At 36.5% G+C, this 19,723-nt stretch overlaps 1 protein-coding gene across 2 annotated transcripts in view; it reads right to left on the reverse strand.

Annotated features, from left to right (window-relative positions):
• Positions 1–346: 346 nt before the first annotated feature.
• HERPUD2 (HERPUD family member 2) overlaps positions 347–19,723 on the reverse strand; it is a 33,269-nt gene continuing 13,892 nt past the window's right edge. The window contains exons 4-9 of one of the 2 annotated variants that reach the window (XM_044246358.1): positions 18,685–18,798; positions 16,470–16,624; positions 5,649–5,771; positions 2,699–3,022; positions 1,896–1,986; positions 347–1,211 (exon numbers count right to left, since the gene is read on the reverse strand). In XM_044246358.1, the coding sequence (XP_044102293.1) occupies positions 1,050–1,211; positions 1,896–1,986; positions 2,699–3,022; positions 5,649–5,771; positions 16,470–16,624; positions 18,685–18,798 (969 nt within the window). In that variant the 3' untranslated portion in view covers positions 347–1,049. Of the gene's footprint in view, positions 1,212–1,895; positions 2,014–2,698; positions 3,023–5,648; positions 5,772–16,469; positions 16,625–18,684; positions 18,799–19,723 lie in introns of both variants that reach the window. The other variant, XM_044246357.1, reaches the window with a different exon arrangement.

Below are 19,723 nucleotides of genomic sequence, written 5' to 3' on the forward strand. Positions count from 1 at the left end.
TAATACCCACCACCTGGCTCCCCCAACCTCCCACCCCCCGCCCCTTCAAAACCCTCAGGTTGTTTTTCAGAGTCCATAGTCTCTCATGTCCAATTTTAATTTTTAGCTACCCTATGAGAAACTTACTCCTTTTGTATGAAATACTGAATTGGCTTTCACAGGGCTTTTTAAATAGACTATCAGGGTTTCCGACTGAGAACTAAGAGATATCCATCTGGAACACAAAGAGGTGAAAATGACCTGGAAGACTTCAGCAACTTTTCCCAACAACTACTGAAATTTACATAGATTTTTACATGTAATGGGTATATTAGTGAAGGGTCCAAACAAATATCCCATAAGACAGTTTACCATAATTGACCTTTTATTTTAAAAAATTACAGGGAGCAATTTCCAGCATATTTTATAAAAGTACTGCCTGTATCAAACATTTATATCACTATTAATTCCATTGAAGAGCTGCCTTTTTTTTAAGGTACTAATTCCAATTGATGGGATACATGCCCTTAAAATAGAAAGTTTCCATTATTTATCCAAATGTCAAAATTAAGATTATTGAGAAGTTTATTGCTTTATGGCTGGGCAAGATGCTGCTAGCACATTTTAGGTAAATAATATTCTTTATTAAAAACTATGAGGTCATTCTGTTTAAAACTTTCAGGATAATTCACAGAAAATAGATATATTTATTCAAATTATACACTGAAGGGCTGGGCTATTGGCTATAGACATTTACATGTGAAGCAGCTCTTTAAAGAAATAAGACACACAAATAGATCTGCCTTGATATAATATACATAATTGAAATTAACAAAACCTGGAAGACCAATATTGTTATACTATGTTTTGTTAGGATCTTAAAAAAGAAATCACACATTTAGTAGTCCATTTGTGCTTAAAATATTCATATGCATGAGAAGCTTAAAGAAAAAAACACCTCTGTACATGATGATGAAAAGAAAGTAATAAATTTTTTTGAAATTGCACTGTTATTTAAAACACTTCCCTAAAGTCAGACCCTCCTTTGTAGCTGGCACAGTTTTTCAGGTCTAATTGGCAACCTGGGGAGGCCCCTCTGGTATCAGTGAAGTAAAGAAGGTGGTGATAAAAGACCAAGCTGATGCCATTAATCCAGGCCTTTGAACTGCACTGGCGTCTTCACCTGCATCTTCTCCACTCTCATCTTCAAGCCCATCATCCATAAGACGCTCCTTTCAAACAAAACAAGAAACATTCTCCTAAGGGATTTGAAGTTAGTATTAACTCATGACAGAAAAAGAAAGAATTAAATGCTTCCCTACAGAAAAGGAATATGAGCATGTAATAAAGAAGTGGTACATATCTGGTATTAGAAATCTTTGTTAAATCCAAAATTGATAAATTCCTCAGTGTTCAAGTTCAAAGGGATAACTGCCAATTTAATCAAATTTTCATGGTGTGCATAATTTTCTTTCTAGGCTATTTTCAGTAAGAATAATGCTAATTCTTCCGGCTTAACTCTTTTTTGGGTTTTGTTTGTTTGAGAGAGAGAGCAAGCAAGCATGGGGAGGAGCAGAGGGAGAGGGAGAGAGAATCTTAAGCAGCCTCCCTGCTGAGTGCACAGCCCAAAACAGGGATCTATCTCACAACCCGTGGATCAGGATGTGGGCAAAAATCAAGAGTTGGATGCTTAACCACCTGAGCCACCCAGGTACCCCCTACTTAATTTGAATATATGACTGATTCAGTATTATATTCTAAGTTCTCCCAGAAAAAAATCATACAATTTTATATGTTTCTTCCCATGCTATTCCACAAAAACTTATGGAATGCCCCAAGATTCTTTTATCATGTTGGTTTCTTACACTGCTAAGGAACATCTATATTTGAAGTATACGAAAGCCTCATTAGCATACCATTTCTTCAAGTTCTAGGTTGTTTGCGTTTTGCCCATCATTGTTAACTTCGGCATTATTGTTGGGAGCCTGTTGCTGACCTCCTTCTTGCCTAAAAGGAAACCATCCAGCTTGGTGTCTGTTCAGTAAAATAAAGAGAAAAGGAAAGAAGTCGCAACTGTTTTTATTTGTAATGCTGTAAAACATTAGTGTCCTACAAAAGAAAAATTACTTCCACTATAATAGATAAAAAGACCAAATTTCCTACTTTGGGCCAAGAACTGCCCCTCTCAAAGCAATGCGAGCAAAACAGGAATCAAGTCTAAAAATCTATCATGGACTTTGCTGGTTCTATGTCAGGTATCTTAACAATGAACTTAGCTGTCTTAATGTCCTAACATACTGAGAGTTGTAACATCTTTCCCAATATTTTTCAAAATGAAATTCAACTACATTATTTCTTTGCCTCTTGGAATAAAGGGGGGCAAGAAAAAGTCTATTTAGGAAAAAAAGTCTGACCTATTCCTATAGGTCTTCTTACTGATAACTTTAACTAAAAAAGACTATCCTTATACAATAGTGCATCAGACACTTCAAGTTCTAAATAATTGATACAGCATGTCTAAATGAATTAATTTTTATGAAAGACCGTAAAAGAAAAATCTGCTTGGAGATAGTTCTGATAAACGTTCTTATTCTTACTCTTACTCTGGAGTCCAAAACTCCTATTCCTTCACTCAAGAGTCATGACAGATGCCAAATTCTGTCAACAGTTTTAGAAAGTAATTAAAAGAAAGCACAAGAAGTTAACAAGCATCACTCACAAGTAAACCAGTAGCATGGCTCCCATTACCATGATAAACCGACTAAAAGAAGAATAGAAGTATACAATGCTAAGGAGAATTGCGGCTCGTGAGAACGTGTACATCCAGTCTAGCCAGTCTCGGTTGAAGTCTTCTTCATTTAGCACTGGACCTCCCTGTGCATTCATTTGAACATTCTCATTCATGGGTCGATTTTCTTGGGCCACTAGGTTTGGAGCTGGTGGGGGTTCTTCGCCAGGAACATGTGCCAAATTTAGAGGCTGTGAAGCAGCAGGCTGGGCTGCGTTGGCATTTGATGTGGCCTGAGCTGAAACTGCAGCTTGGCTGAAATATTCACCAAAATAAATATTAAAAAGAAAAAAAAAAACTGTATCATACTCTCTTTTATTTTGCAAGATGTTCTTGGGGAATCATATATATTTTTTCATAAACCTAATATGGAATACCACAACTCCAGTACCACATTTCTTAGGTAAGCATGAATCCCAGTGGAAAAGTGGAGCCAAGACTGATGGTAGGAGTGAGTAGCTCAGGAAAGGATGCTCTCTTAGCCTTACAGTCTAAGATGGCAGGGGAGAGGTGGAAGAGAAGGAAGGCCATGGTAATCATTATCTTTCCTGTTTTTCATTAAATTACTTTATACGGTAATGACCGAATCTTTTTCCAAATCTTTTCACTAATGGCCCCTTTTGTTTTTCTACATAGGATGACTATCACGGCACCCTCTCCTTTAGAGCCATGTTTTGAAAAATATGTCTAAATATGTACAGTGATCATTACCCTGTGTGGCCATTGTCAGTGATAAATGATTTGTATTTATGTTTTAAGATATTAACCAGATCTCAGGTAACAACCCCTCAACCCAAATCCTGACTTTTGGGAACTCCACCTGGGAACCCTGGAATAGGTATTCGTACACCAATGAAAACTTGTGATCCTGAAGTTTGCTTATAATTTGACTGCTTGAAAGAATAAATTTTCCCATATGAGGCTCTCAGTAAAATGATAATATATCTGGGATTTCCTTTAAATTATCCAGCACAGGAGGGACAAGTTCTAGAACAAGAATGCCATGATTTGATAAATGTTGAGGCTAGGTGATAAGTATACAGGAATTCATTTCACTATTCTATCTTTTCACATGCTGAAATTTTTCTACAATTAAATGTTAAAAAATCAAGATAGCAAAATAAAACAGTAGTTTCCTGGCCTATTTAATTCAGTAAGCTAATACCTTGTATCTGTAGGGAGAGCTTTTTAGTTTCCAAAACACTTTCTACCTCACGGATATTCTGATTCATAGGTGACTTATTTCACTAAAGAAGAGAACTTGAGGCTCAGAAAAATAATAATAATAAATAATAAAAATAATGTACAAATACTGTATAATTCAGCAGCAAGCTACAATAAGCCCTACCTTGTCTTACACAGTTCTCAAGAGGTTATAAATAAGACAAGCATCCAGCATCTGGCAGAATATAAGCACAAAGCAGTCAGTCCGGTGGTAGCTTTTACCACAGCAATAGGTAAGGTACAAATAGCTAGTCTGCAGCCAAGGGATCATGCAAGAGAACATGAGGATACAAGGTTCCTGGAGCACATCAGCTTTATGGGGTAAGGTCTGCAGTAAGGTTAAGGATGCAGACTTCACACTGTGTGCAAGGGAACCATATTTGGGAGGATGGGGAATGACTGGCTCAATGTTGTAGTAAGCACATTAACCGGGCAGCAGCAGGATGAAATATAATGAAGAGTCTGAAAGGAGAAAGAACAGTTGCAGTAAAGTAAATCCAAACTGAGAAAAGATTTGGGCAAAATATTGAAAGTAAGGTCTAGGGGAAGAACCCTAGGGGAAGAACTCTAGGGGAAGAACCTAATATGTTAGAAATAACATATTAACTCATCTTGGTAAACTGTTGGGTTTATGGATCACTGAAGGCAGAGTCAAAGCTGATTAAAGTTAAAAGCCTGGAGAATGAGTAAGAAGAGACTGTGTCACTGAAGAAGAAGTCAGGAAGGAGAACACATTTAAGAGGATGGTGGGTCAAATTTGAGACAGCCTGAATTTAGAGGAAAAGCAAATTTCCCTACAGAAATCTCCCAGCAACTGGGATGAAGCACAGGAGATAAAGAATAGGGGTCATCCACAGAAAGCTAGTGACGAAGCCACAGAAGTAAGTAGTCCAAGAGGACTGGCACAGGACTGAACTTCCTTACCTTCCTGTCTTCCTTACCAGACTGTCCTGAGGTACATGGAAAGTACACTGATATTTTTCTAACTAAACAAGCAATGTTACCATTTAGAAGAAGGAAAAAAATAGGCCATCAAGGACACAAGATGAGTGATCAGAAAAACAGAAACAATCAAGAGGATAGCAAAATCATAGAAACAAGAGAACAGTAAAGAGAAGCTAGAAATGTTAAATGAACGCATGGAGTCCAGAAGAGTGAAGGCTGAGAAGCTGTGCTCAGTGCTAAGACATATGCTGACCAGAAGCAAGACTTATGAAAATGCTGATAGTCCAGAAAGCATATTATTAGCCTTATGTCAACATGAATCTCCCTGACACAGGATTCCTTTTCATTGAGCATCCCATCTCTTCATGGAGATTTGCTGCCTTCCAGTGAAACTTCCCTCAGTTTTCTCCTCTTAAGTAGATAAAATGTTATATTAAAGAAAGCATCTCAAGGCTGCTAAATGTAATTAGGGGAAAGAGGTAGAAACAAAGAACAGGTTTAGCTGATGTGAACTGGATGTGAACCCTTTTCTCTTAAGCCAAATAATTTAAAAGGAAGTATCTTTTGAAATGTTGGCAAATTCATTCACAGTAATTTTTAAAAACCAATAAAATACATCAGTAAATGAAAGCCCAAATCAACTTACCTAGCTGAGAAAGAAAATAAAGCGAATAGCACACTAAGCAAAAAACCCGAACTCAAACTAACTTACTACTGCATGTAATACTGATGAGCATACAGCTGTTGCCACCACAGCATCTGCAAGGGGCTGAAAGCGGGATACACTGGGAACCCAGCTGGAATGGCTTGCCCAGGAAGTTGGTTGTCCACATTTCTGCAATAAAAAGATAAAGAAATGTCTTTCCATGTTCTAGAAGTTGAAAGCATTTCTCGGAATTTTCATTCCTTAAGTATAAGCCACCTGTGACAAAATACATTAAGTCATAGTGAAAAGAGAAATACTTATTTTCAACATTCTTCAAATAAGATTATGGCTTACAGAAGATGACCCAGGTCCCCAAATATATAGAATAACTAACATTCCAGCCTAATCTTAATAAGAAAATAAAGCAAATCACCCACAAAATGTGTGGCAAGCCTGATCATTTTGCTATCTTTTCATTTCAGCAGAAAAGGCCAAAATGCTTTTAATTACATTTTAAGTACACTCTCCTTAAGAAACAAAAGCCCTAAAATAAACTTCACAACAAAATATTTTGAGGAATGGGGAACCTACCAAAATGATATTGTATATTAGTAATATTATTAAAAACATAGCATCTATTAGCTATAAAATAAAAAGCATTATAAAAATCTATAAAATATTTTTTTAGTTAAAAAAACAAGATTGGCAGAATATACGTATACATGTATCCTTAAAGTAGGTTAAATGTCTATTAACTCAATAAAAGTTGTGGAAGGCATATTTAAGATCTCTATGACTCAGTTTCCTCACCTCAAAAATGGGGCTAATAACAGAATCTCCTTCATAAGATTGTTAGTCTCTACTCAATAAATGTAGCTATTTTTATTTTTATTGTCCCCTATGCCTAAATCAGAATAAACTCCAGAGTGTGTAATGTGAGATTTGTAGAAATTCACATATATCAAGACAACTACAGGGATAAACATGTGAGTAAACACAGAATTTGCGTTATTTGCTAACTTTCCTTTTCTTCATATTAGTTGAATTTTATCTTTAGCTGATATAACCTAGGTCTAACCAGAATGAGACACGAATCATTACTAAATTCATGAATTTTTAACATGATATTCAAAATACTATTAATGTACATACAATTGGCAATAACTGACTTCACTGCTAACAGAATGAACTGGAATAAGGCTTTAAAAAATGATTTTACAAAATTAAATACCTTTAAAAATGTTGACTTTTACCCAACTTCCCAAGTAATTCTGCTTCTGAGAATTAACTTAAAGAAATACAAAATATGGGGAAAAATTTCACATCTCTGCCCTAATCAAATGATATTTTGTTTTAGCAATATTGTTAAAATATAGCAGCTATTAGCTATAAAATAAAAAATAAATACTATGAAAATCCGTCTAAAAAAAAAAAAAAGAGGGGGAGAAAGGAGTAAAGGATTAGAAGAGCTTTAAGAAACATCAACCAAGGGGCACCTGGGTGGCTCAGTGGGTTAAAGCCTCTGCCTTTAGCTCAGATCATGATCCCAGGGTCCTGGGATCGAAGCCCGTATCAGGCTCCCCACTGGGTGGGGAGCCTGCTTTCTCCTCTCTCTCTCTGCCTGCCTCTCTGCCTACTTGTGATCTCTGTCTGTCAAATAAATAAATAAAATCTTTAAAACAACAACAAAAAGAAACATCAACCAAATGTAATATCAACCTCTCTGAATACTGATTCAATCAAGACAACTATAAAAAGACATTTGAGATCATCAGGAAAAACTGAATACAAATAGGGTATTTGATGATATTAAAGAACTTCTGAGTATTCTACTGGTATTTTGATTAAGATTTTCTTATAGTCCATATCTGTCACAGATACCCAGTATTCACAGATGAAATGAGAGGGTAGCTGGGTTTTGCCTTGAAAATACTTCAACCCAAGAAAAAAAAGAGGAATAAGAGGGAATAAAGAATGGTTAACAGTTGTTGAAACTGTCAGGTAAATGGGGGTTCGTTGTAATATTTTCTGTACTTGTGAATGTTTAAAAAGTATAAGCAAACTTGGTGAGGAAACTGCTGTGATATACCTGTGGGAGGAAATAGTTTCATGGCACAAGGGCTAACAGCTTTTTTTTTTCCTTTTCAGACAGACTATACCAGATAGTACTATTTGATAAAACTAAACAACAGAAAAAAAGGGGTGAGGGAAATTCACAGAAACACATGGAATGGTTGAGTACAACAGAGATCATGACAAAAACCAAGAACTTGAAAGACTGTCATTCACAAACCAGTACTTGAGAGCTATACCAAAAGACACCCATTACTACGTTTTTTAAAGTTAAGGAATAATATGGAGGACATTAGGAGAAGGAAAGGAAAAGTGAAGTGGGGTAAATCTGAGAGGGAGATGAACCATGAGACACTGAGGTCTTGAGAAACAAACTGAGGGTTTTGGAAGGGAGGGGGGTGGAGGGATGGGTGACACCGGTGGTGCGTATTAAGGAGGACACGTATTGCATGGAGCACTGGGTGTGGTGCATAAACAATGAATCTTAGAAACTGAAAAAAAACAAAATTAAATTTAAAAAAAAATAAAGTTAAGAATTATAAACAAGAGTTGCCTCTCTGTTTTTTTGACTGTTTCCTTTGCTGTGCAGAAGCTTTTGATTTTGATGAAGTCCCAGAAGTTTATTTTCGCTTTTGTTTCCTTTGCCTTTGGAGACGTATCTTGAAAAGTTGCTGTGGCTGATATCAAAGAGATTACTGCCTATGTTCTCCTCTAAGATTCTGATGGATTCCTGTCTCACATTGAGGTCTTTTATCCATTTTGAGTTGATCTTTGTGTACGGTGTAAGAGAATGGTAGAGTTTCATTCTTCTACATATAGCTGTCCAGTTTTCCCAGCACCATTTATTGAAGAGACTGTCTTTTTTCCACTGTATATTTTTTCCTGTTTTGTCAAAGATTAATTGACCGTAGAGTTGAGGGTCCATATCAGGGCTCTCTACTCTGTTCCACTGGTCTATGTGTCTGTTTTTATGCCAGTACCATGCTGTCTTGGTGATCACAGCTTTGTAATAAAGCTTGAAATCAGGTAAGGTGATGCCGCCAGCTTTATTTTTGTTTTTCAACATTTCCTTAGCGATTCGGGGTCTCTTCTGATTCCATACAAATTTTAGGATTATTTGCTCCAGCTCTTTGAAGAATGCCGGTGGAATTTTGATCAGAATGGCATTAAAAGTATAGATTGCTCTAGGCAGTATAGACATTTTAACAATGTTTATTCTTCCGATCCAAGAGCATGGAATGGTCTTCCATCTTTTTGTGTCTTCTTCAATTTCTTTCATGAGTGTTCTATAGTTCCTCAAGTACAGATCCTTTACCTCTTTAGTTAGGTTTATTCCAAGGTATCTTATGGTTCTTGGTGCTATAGTAAATGGAATCGATTCTCTAATTTCCCTTTCTGTATTTTCATTGTTAGTGTATAAGAAAGCCACTGATTTCTGCACATTGACTTTGTATCCTGCCACGTTGCTAAATTGCTGTATGAGTTCTAGTAGTTTGGGGGTGGAGTCTTTTGGGTTTTCCATATAAAGAATCATGTCATCTGCGAAGAGAGAGAGTTTGACTTCTTCATTACCAATTTGGATACCTTTTATTTCTCTCTGTTGTCTGATTGCTATTGCTAGGACTTCTAATACTATGTTGAACAAGAGTGGTGAAAGTGGGCATCCTTGTCTTGTTCCTGATCTCAATGGGAAGGCTGCAAGCTTTTTCCCATTGAGGATGATATTTGCTGTGGGTCTTTCATAGATTTGATGAGGTTCAGGAATGTTCCCTCTATCCCTATACTTTGGAGCATTTTAATCAGGAACGGATGTTGATATCCAGGATCTATAATGAACTCCTCAAACTCAACACACACGAAACAGACAAACACATCAAAAAATGGGCAGAAGATATGAACAGACACTTCTCCAATCAAGACATACAAATGGCTATCAGACACATGAAAAAATGCTCATCATCATTAGCCCTCAGGGAGATTCAAATTAAAACCACATTGAGATATCACCTTACACCAGTTAGAATGGCCAAAATTAACAAAACAGGAAACAACATGTGTTGGAGAGGATGTGGAGAAAGGGGAACCCTCTTCCACTGTTGGTGGGAATGCAAGTTGGTGCAGCCGCTTTGGAGAACAGTGTGGAGATTCCTCAAGAAATTAAAAATAGAGCTTCCCTATGACCCTGCAATTGCACTCCTGGGTATTTACCCCAAAGATACAGATGTCGTGAAAAGAAGGGCCATCTGTACCCCAATGTTTATAGCAGCAATGGCCACAGTCGCCAAACTATGGAAAGAACCAAGATGCCCTTCAACGGATGAATGGATAAGGAAGATGTGGTCCATATACACTATGGAATATTATGCCTCCATCAGAAAGGATGAATACCCAACTTTTGTAGCAACATGGACGGGACTGGAAGAGATTATGCTGAGTGAAATAAGTCAAGCAGAGAGAGTCAATTATCATACGGTTTCACTTATTTGTGGAGCATAACAAATAGCATGGAGGACAAGGGGCGTTAGAGAGGAGTAGGGAATTTGGGTAAATTGGAAGGGGAGGTGAACCATGAGAGACTATGGACTCTGAAAAACAGTCTGAGGGGTTTGAAGTGGCGGGGGGGGTGGGAGGTTGGGGTACCAGGTGGTGGGTATTATAGAGGGCACGGCTTGCATGGAGCACTGGGTGTGGTGAAAAAATAATGAATACTGTTTTTCTGAAAATAAATAAATTGGAAAAAAGAAAGAATTATAAACAAGAGAAGATAAAAGGAACTGGAAACTTCAAAATTCAAGAACAAATTCTTTCCCAAATAACCTGTGAAGTCAGTCCCCTCTCCCTTACTACTCCATAGGAAGATGCAGCAACTGCAGGAAATCCCCACCTTGCTCCCAGAATATGCCTTCTCAAGACTTTCCACACTTGCGTTGTTCTACCTGCTGAACTCCCCTTACAATCAGCTCAAACGTTAGCACCTATGAAGCCCTTCCTGCTCCTCTAAGCAGAGACAGTCACTTCCTTGTCCAGGCTCCTATAAAAATTTTTTCAAGACCATGATAGCACATCAGCAGGTGGTTAATTTGTCTCTCTGACCTATTTCCATTGAGGACAAGTACATAATTCATCTTCCTGTCTTCGGTGTCCAGCACATAACACATTACAAGGTAAACTTTTATTGAAGAAAGTCACAAGGTTCTCAAAGAAACAGATTTGCTTACTCAGTCACCAATACTTAAAATCTGATCAGTAGATCTGACTAGGATAAAGTTTTAAATGGGAGGGCAGAGAGGAGAGAAACACCATTATAAATGAAGTCAAAACAAATGGCAACCTACCAAAACAAATGACAAAATAGAGTCACTTCAACAAGACTGTTAAGAACACAGACTTTCAAGTGAGATATGGATTTGAATTCTAGTTCTGCTGCTGACCACGTCTGTGAACTTAGGCAAGCTCAGACCCTTTAAGCCCCCTTCTTGTCTATAAAATGGGAGAAAATAGTACCTCGACCACAAAGTTTATGTTAAAGTCAATGTATAGCACTGAATTACAGCATGTATAAATGTTTAATACAATGCCTAGCTTGTGCTAACTGCTCTATAAGTATTACTAATATTCTTTTAGATGAAGAACTGTCAGAAATGAAAATCAACAACACACTACAAATAAGTATCTCACAAAACAAAGCAAAAAGAATGTCTCTTTATCATGACTCAAATTAAAACAAGAACATTACAATTCATCACACTGGCAAATACTCATTTGTATGGGGTATCAGACACCTTAACAACTGTTATTGGGAGAATAAACTGGTACAACTTTTCTTTACTGCAATTTTGCAATAGTCTTTAAGAGTCTCAAAAAGTCTTAAGAAACACTTTGACCCAAGAATTTCCCTTCTTACAAATTATCCTAAAAGAATAGCTGTTAACATGTAAGTATTTAAGAATATTGAGGGGCACCTCGGTGGCTCAGTGGGTTAAGCCTCTGCCTTCGGCTCAGGTCATGATCCCAAGGTCCCAGTATCGAGACCCGCATTGGGCTCTCTGTTCAGCAGGGAGCCTGCTTCTCCCCCACCCCCTCGCTGCCTGCCTCTCTGCCTGCTTGTGCACTCGCTCGCGCGCTCTCTCTCTCTCTCTCTGTGTCAAATAAATAAAAAAATCTCAAAAAAAAAATAAAAGTATTAATTGTCGTGAGGTTTAGTGGGAAGAAATTAAACAACCCAAATATTTATGATAGAATATTGCCCCAATTCTTCACTCTTCTATAACAGGATTATACATGCATACTGTCTGGCATATAGAGGGCAAAGTGGGCTTATGCCACCTAATATTGACTCACAAAGCTAATTGCTCAAGTTCAGGAATTTTGTGAGCCAACCCTTGGTATCTTGAAATCAGTCACAGTGAAAGTATAAATACCACAGAAATCAGCAAATGCCACAAATCAGTTTATTCGCCCTCCCCACAGGAAAAGCCAGTTCGTAAGCATTTACTGGCACATCTCTGGTAACTTGGCAATACCTCAATGCTATTGAGCATGGCCATGTGATCTGTTTTGTCCAAGGGAACATCAGTGAATGTGACACATGCAGAGGCTGTAAATGCGGTCAGGGGTTAGCTTCCCTTCTTATGTTCCTGTCATTTGTCATAAAAAGAACCTGTCCAGGGAGTTTCTGGTCCAAAGAATGAGAAACATGAAACAGATCAGAACTCAACCTAAATATAGCCTGAAGCAGAGCTGTCCCAAGTGCCTAACAAGACTCATGAACAAGGAAAATGAAGTGTTTTGTTGTAAACCACTGAGATTTTGAGGTCATTAGGTAGTACAACTAACTAAAGACATTCTTCATCGATAGAAGAGTGAGCAAAGTGGCATATCCACATAATGAAAAATCTTAAACTTTCTTAAATAAATGGACAACAGATGTTGAGACATACAGAGATAATGCTAGAAACAGAAAATGTCCTGTGTGCATCAAAGTAGTCTCCCTGGAAAGAATGGGCTTTGAATTGGGTGGTGAATGGTAAGAGTATGATTAGCAAGTGCTAACCAAAGGCTGTTTCAAACAAGAAGTCAGTACAGAAGCCGACCAAGGGGAAGCCAACCAGGATGTTAAACTAAGGCACTACCGAAACTTCAACAACTGAGAAACTTGTACTTTTTAGATCTTCTCTAACGAGAACTACACATATGTGGAGGGAGTATTTCAATAAGATGCTTGAGGTGGTGGGAAGGGAATGTTCATGTTCAAATAATAATACTTGGTCTTTGAACTTCCTGGTTAGCAGCAGGGCTTTTATTTTGCTGTTTGGGCACTGCCTCTAATGGTCTTTGTCCCTGTTCTTTATCCCCACTTCCAATTCTAGTCCAGAGTTAAATCACCCTAAATGAATATTGAACAAAAGTCTAAAAAACACTGGTGTAAATATAAGAACTCATCCAGAGTGCCACGTGTCTCAAGACTTTAAATGTGGTAAATTTATATTTGAGCTGGAAATATGTCCTGACTAAATTATATTTTTAAAAAAGGTTTACCAAATATAATAGTATTATTTTTATTTAAAAAGTTTACTTAGAAGAGTAAAAGGATATTACAAAAATAATTAGTTACTTCTATGTGATGAGCTATAAGCAATCTTTACGTTTGGAGGGGGGTGCAGAAGGGGAGAGAATCTTAAGCAGTGTCCATACCCAGCACAGAGCCCAACTGTGGGCTCCATCTCACAACCCTAAGATCAGGACCTGAGCTGACATCAAGAGTCAGACACTTAAATGACTAACCCAGTCAGGCACCCCAACAATTTTTACAATTTTTACTTTAAAAAAAAAAAAATCAGGGCACCTGGGTGGCTTGGTCTGTTGAGCGGCTGCCTTTGGCTGGGGTCATGATCCCAGGGTCCTGGGAGCCCTACTTCGGCTCCCTGTTCAGTGGAGACCCTGCTTCTCCCTCTCCCTGCTGCTCTGCCTATTGTGCTCTCTCTCTGCCTCTCAAATAAATAAATAAAATCTTTAAAAAAAAAAAAGCCAATATGCAAGGGTACAATGAGTAGGTTTTGTTAGTATTATGGGGGAAAATCCAAGATACAAAACAGTGGGGATTCTATAACCCAAACAGTAATTTTTGGAGTTAAAGTAAATAAATGTGACAAAAGACTGAGTCCAAAAGAGTCAGTCAAGATTTATAAATGATGGGCAGCCACTGCGGTGATGTACATGTACTGCTTTGGTCTTCTTACATTTCCTCAACACCTAGCTATGGGCAAATAATCACTGTATCAGGATTTCTCAAAGTGAGGTTCCCAGAGTATTAAGTTGGCAAATTCCTGAGCACGACCCCAAACCTAGTCATTCAAAATCTCAGGGGAGAAGGGAACAGGATTTAGCAGTTTTAACAAGCTCACTAAAGACTGAGAACACTAACCTACATGGTGAAAAACAGGTGATTAGTTAAATGTAAGCTGTACTGAATTTTGAAAAAGGAATGCAGAGCTTCTATTTTGTTGGTGAGTTCATCAGGGTCACTAAATTATTGCTCTTGCACATTTAAGGCTAAGGCCCATGTTAAAATCACTTAAAGACAGATTTAAAGTCTTAATTAGTAAAAAAATTATACCTGTGAGATTAAGTTAAATTATATTCATTATTAAACTGAATAATCTATTAAACTTTCAGTAAATTGCTTTGTATATCACAAAGTACTCTTCCCAAATAATATTTTCTAGCACCTAGTACTGGCATTCATTCACTCAAGTCTATTTGCCGAATCAATGTACAACATTCTCTTCTAAATATGAATGAATTTGTAAGTAATTGCTAACACAAAACTAAACACTTTACATACATGAACTCTTTTAATCCACATTGGAATCCTGTATGATAACTACTATAATCTCCAGATAATGAGCAAACTGAAGCAAAGCAGGGAAAAGACTTGCCCAAGCTCATCAGCAGATAGATTCAAACCAAGGTAGGCTGACTCAAGAATCTGTAGTCACTAAGCTGTACCGCCTTCCTGATTTGAAACCAAACATTATTCATCTGGTAAGAGATTCCCTAAGTAAAGCTGTAATATCTTTAAAGATTTTACTGTTCATCATCTTAATACTCATATTTGGCAAAATAAACACTATTTCTGAATTTTCTGATCTGTTTAATACACTGCTAAGAGCTGAACGCTTTCACCTCATGAAATGATTAGAGAAGAGAAACTTTTAGAGAAGTTATTAATCTTAGAGAAATTATTCATCTTTTTCCAAGATAGCTATGGTATTATTATGAAGACCTGCAATTTATAAGCTTTGTTGTATTACAAAATATATTCAGTGTAAGTATGGGAAAGAGTTAAAAATCATATTCTTTTAGGTTTATCATATACATTATACTCTCACTTTCCAGCACTACCATCAAATAAAATAAATAAAATCACTGTACAAATTGAAAGGAACTGAAACTGTCTTACTCTGAAAAAAAAAAGAGAGAGGAAATGAATTACTGTCATAGAACAGGAAATATTTTAGGCTACTATTCCATAATGTAAACCCTGTGAACATTACTTTTTACAAATAACTATGTTTTGGTATGCAGTAATCGTTTTGTAAAAACAAAAATTGTTTCATGGGTGCCTCATAAAAGCTAACCATCAGCCTTACCTAAATACTTACTTTTACAGAAAAAACTTCACATTCAAAAAATAGGAGACAATGAGTTTTCTTATATTTTGCTATGTACTCACCTTTGTTTTTCAACATTAAGAATAGAGTTTTTCTGTACACCTTAATTACCTAAAGTTTTATGTCAAATATAATTCTATATAAAAACAAAAGAACTGTCTAAAGCTCTAAGTAAAAAGCATCTTAATGTTTATTCTATCCCTTTTAACATAGCCATCAATGGCTACTCCTTGGTTATGTCTCTTCTACCACTCTATGGTCCTAGCTACTTCCTGATTTCCAGCCTCACAATCATAGGTCTGGAGTACTGCCACACACGGCAGGACCATGGCATGCTATGCAATACAAAACTATCTCACTACCAATATATTACTCATGTTTCCTTTACTTCAAAAATAACAACAGTACCCCCAGTTAAATACCTTGGTTTCAAACACAACCCAGGTCCAAACCGTATTCTCCAGGATCTTATTTGACTGACTGAAGGATGTGCTGTGGCTGTTGGCTGCACTTCCCCCTAGAACTGCCTAATCCAAGAGGCCCGTTATAATTGCTAAATATAACGTAGCCATATCAAGCCTCTTGGGTAAACTCCGCTAACACAGACTAGATAACATGCAATGGCTAACATATCCTTTTTAATACATCACAGTTGTTACCAAGTCTGGCTGATCAGAAACACCTGTGGAACTTTCTAAAACCAGATTATTGGGCCTTATACTCTTCCATGAACATCCTCACTCACCCATCAGCTTCCCAGAAAATTTGAGTAGATCCATTGTGAAACTGACTAAAAAAGAATTTGTTTAGTTACCTAAATCCTGCTATGTGAAGTGTGCTCAAAGTATCAGAAGCATCAGCAGCACCTGGGAGCTTGCCGGAAATGCAGAATCTCAGGCTCATCAGATTTACTGCTTAACAAGATCCCCAGGTGATTAGCACAAAGAGTAAAGGCTGAGAAGCACTGCCCTAGATGATTCTGAGGTATGGCCAGCTTTCAAAAGCACTGCTCTACTTAACCCCCTACTTCTCAAAATGTATAAGGAAGAATCTGAATAAATTTCCATTGATTATTGCAAAGGGACTATCCTGAAATCAGGAGTAACAGATTTTTAAGAGGCCCAACTACGATTTCACTCACCCTTGCATTACATAGGGGAACTGATGACTCTGTGCTGGGTCAGTTTGTGCTTGTGGAAGGGTACGTTGCCTCAATCCTTCTGAGGAAGAACTGGCAGCTAAAGACAAGGTTTCTTGACTGGATGATGGAGTTGTTGATCCTGACTGATCTGAACTCTACAAACAAAAATGTAATTATTTCTTCAAGGAGATTTAATTCATTGCAATATGAGATTAGAGACACAGTGGTAAAAACGTATTTATGAACTGCAAAAAATGAATTTTAGAAATATACAGATTTGAATCTTGGGCCCAACATAACAGGCTGATATTTTCATTCTGATGAGGTTAAGAGTTCAGAAAATAAAAAATACGTTTTTTTACAAAATGAACAAGATACCAATAAAGATTTTAAAGTTTTCATGTTCTGATGATATTAACTCACAGATTCAATAACCTTAAAAATGTAATGACTTAAAGACCACCGCAATTTGTTGCTGTTTGAAAATAGTTTGTCATGTGTTTTATATAAATTTAAAACATAATTACACTTGAAATATAAAATAGCTGGACAGAATATAATTTTAACATCTTTCCAACTTCATTAAAATTATATTTTACTTATACTGCCTTCCTATTAACTGGATGTCTTTTGGTATGTCTATCTTCCTAACTCCTGCTATGCAAAAAGTGCCTTCCAGGAAGAGCAGTCTTTTGCAAAACTAACAAAGCTTTCTTTAAGAGGTTATTCCACAAAAAGTAGACACCAAGTAGGTGTCTACCTAATCAGTCCAGGGAGTCTGATTCTTAGGGACCTAAACTGGTAAAGGCTTCCTTTCTGTCAAAATTTCTCATTAAATGGACCAGCATAATATGTTAGTCATTTTTTAAAAAAATTAACACACAGCCATTTGGCATCCCAGCCTAATTTTGCTAAAATTTTGCTAAATTTGCTAGAACTAATTTTTTTCTGACCTTATTAGATAACACTTTCAATGACTAGACTTTTAAGACATTCTCAAATCCCACTGAAATTTCTCAGCCATAAAAAAAGGATAATTCAACTTAATTTTCCCTTAATACTTCTCAGATTTTCATAACACAGCTTGAAAAAAATGAATATATATATACTAACAACATGAAATCATGGCTGAAGAATCACGAGACAAGTGAGGAAGGATCCTTCTTAACAAAAACTGAAGCAACATATATGTGTCCAAAGACTATATCCTGAACTCTGTGCCTAGGCCAGTGTTTTGTCTCTTCTTATTGAAAGGTAGGAAAACATAGAAAGACCCTTGGGTTTACTGATAAACCAAACTTCAGTTTAATGAAAGCTAAATTCTCATAGTTCATGCTGGAAAATACTTACCACTGAGCCCATACTAATTAAATATAACAACTAAAGGATCTAGTTTCTTAAAGAAACAGTTAACTAGTAATTACTGGAAGATCCTTCAACTAGTTATAACCTTGGGCCATCCATCCCCTCCTTCAAGTTTTGGTTACATTCTTGTCAAGAAGGTAAGTATACTTAGCAGTATGTAAGTTTCTTGCCCAAGAGATTTAAAGCAACCTTCCATTCATCCAATCCTTTTCTCTTACCTCCAAATGTGTCATATAAAACTTTAATGGGAAACCAAAAATAATTAAACATAAAGAATTTGTCTTTAAAAGTTATATGAGTATATCTAAGTTGAAAAGTTCAACGTTTTAAAAATTTCCAAAACAATTCTGGCAGATGGAAAAATAAGAAGGGAAAAATAAATATCCAAGTCTGAAAGAACTGAGCAGATGAAATAATTTTTCCTCCTGAAGTTGGAATGTATGTCCAAATCCAGTCATTTTAAAAAAACAAAATTCTTGACGAAGCAATCTACTTCAAGAAGATTTAGCGTACTCAAAACTTAAATAATTTAATCCACCTTGAATACAAATACCTTTAATATTTGTAACTTTACTGGTCCTAGATTTTAAACTATGTAATCATATCATCACTCTGTTTTCTGGGTATTTTAGCATTTAACCCCTGAAGATTGGATCTTCAATCCCTACAGCAAATAACTCAAGCTTCCAGGGATAACACTATGCACTGGATCTCTAAAAACAAAGTTTAAACACCTAACTCAAGCTGTTCAAAACACAATCTCACAACCCACAAGCTCCAATTGTTCTGTTTTTTCACTTCCAAGGATAATCAGAAAACTTCAACATTTACTCCTCCCCAGAAAACTCACAGAACTGCTGCTGGATGCCAATGCTTCATGACTTTCTCTAGTGGTGCTGGATTTTGGAGAACTGGGAGGAGTCCGAGAAGTACATACTAGATGAACCATATGATACTCATCTTGCTAAAATTAAAGAAAATTACATTGAAAGGGTAGTACTGGAAAGTGTATAATTCAAAAAGTCAGTAACTAAGCTGAAATATTTAACTCCAATTTTAAATTCCTTTCTAGCATAACCATTTTATTAGTAATAAATCATTGCCATCTGAAGGTATGGTGATTTACTCTTTCACTATCTGGGGCCCTTCTGAATTCAATATATTCTCCATGCTCTATAGAAAACCATCTAATCTAACTATAGACTATGCAGTACCTACTATATGAAAAAATTACTTTGTATATCAAGGAGTCTCAAAGCAAGCAGTGCTATGAAGTTGTATCAATGGAATCTACTTCTTCAACATAAAGATATCTAGCATTATAATATCAAAACTATGTAACAGTCACATTGGAACTTAGGCCTACAAATTTTGAGTAGTGAAAATATTTCCATTACTAGAGACTTTGCAGCCCTAATAAAGAAACTCAACTGTACCTACTCTACCTTAATTTTAGCCAGGTGATATAGTTTCTTTTATTTTAATTCAAAAATTAGTTTTACCTCTAACAATTATACGCAGATTTAAAGTATATATTTGAACTACATTCTGTACATATTCCATGTGTTTCCTTGTGACTATGGCTGAAGGAAAATATTCTAATAAGGATTAGGAATGGCATTTAAGCTTAGTGATTTCATGAGTATATTTATAGTCAGGCATAAAGCTAGTATATGTAAGATGGAGAAAGGAGAGAAAATAAAGGAGGGCAGAGAAGAACAAAGGATGACTCAGCAACTTAAAAAAAGGAAAAAAGAAAAGAAAACAAGAAAATGGTCAAGAAAACGGGACAGAAAGAAAAGAAAGATTCCCATTTGTGAGAAAGAGAAATGAAGCTACCAGAAACTAAGAATGAATCAATGCCTTCCATCATCCTAGAATTGTGCGTA

Source organism: Neovison vison, chromosome 4 (assembly GCF_020171115.1).
Source record: "Neovison vison isolate M4711 chromosome 4, ASM_NN_V1, whole genome shotgun sequence".
Taxonomy (NCBI): domain Eukaryota; kingdom Metazoa; phylum Chordata; class Mammalia; order Carnivora; family Mustelidae; genus Neogale; species Neogale vison.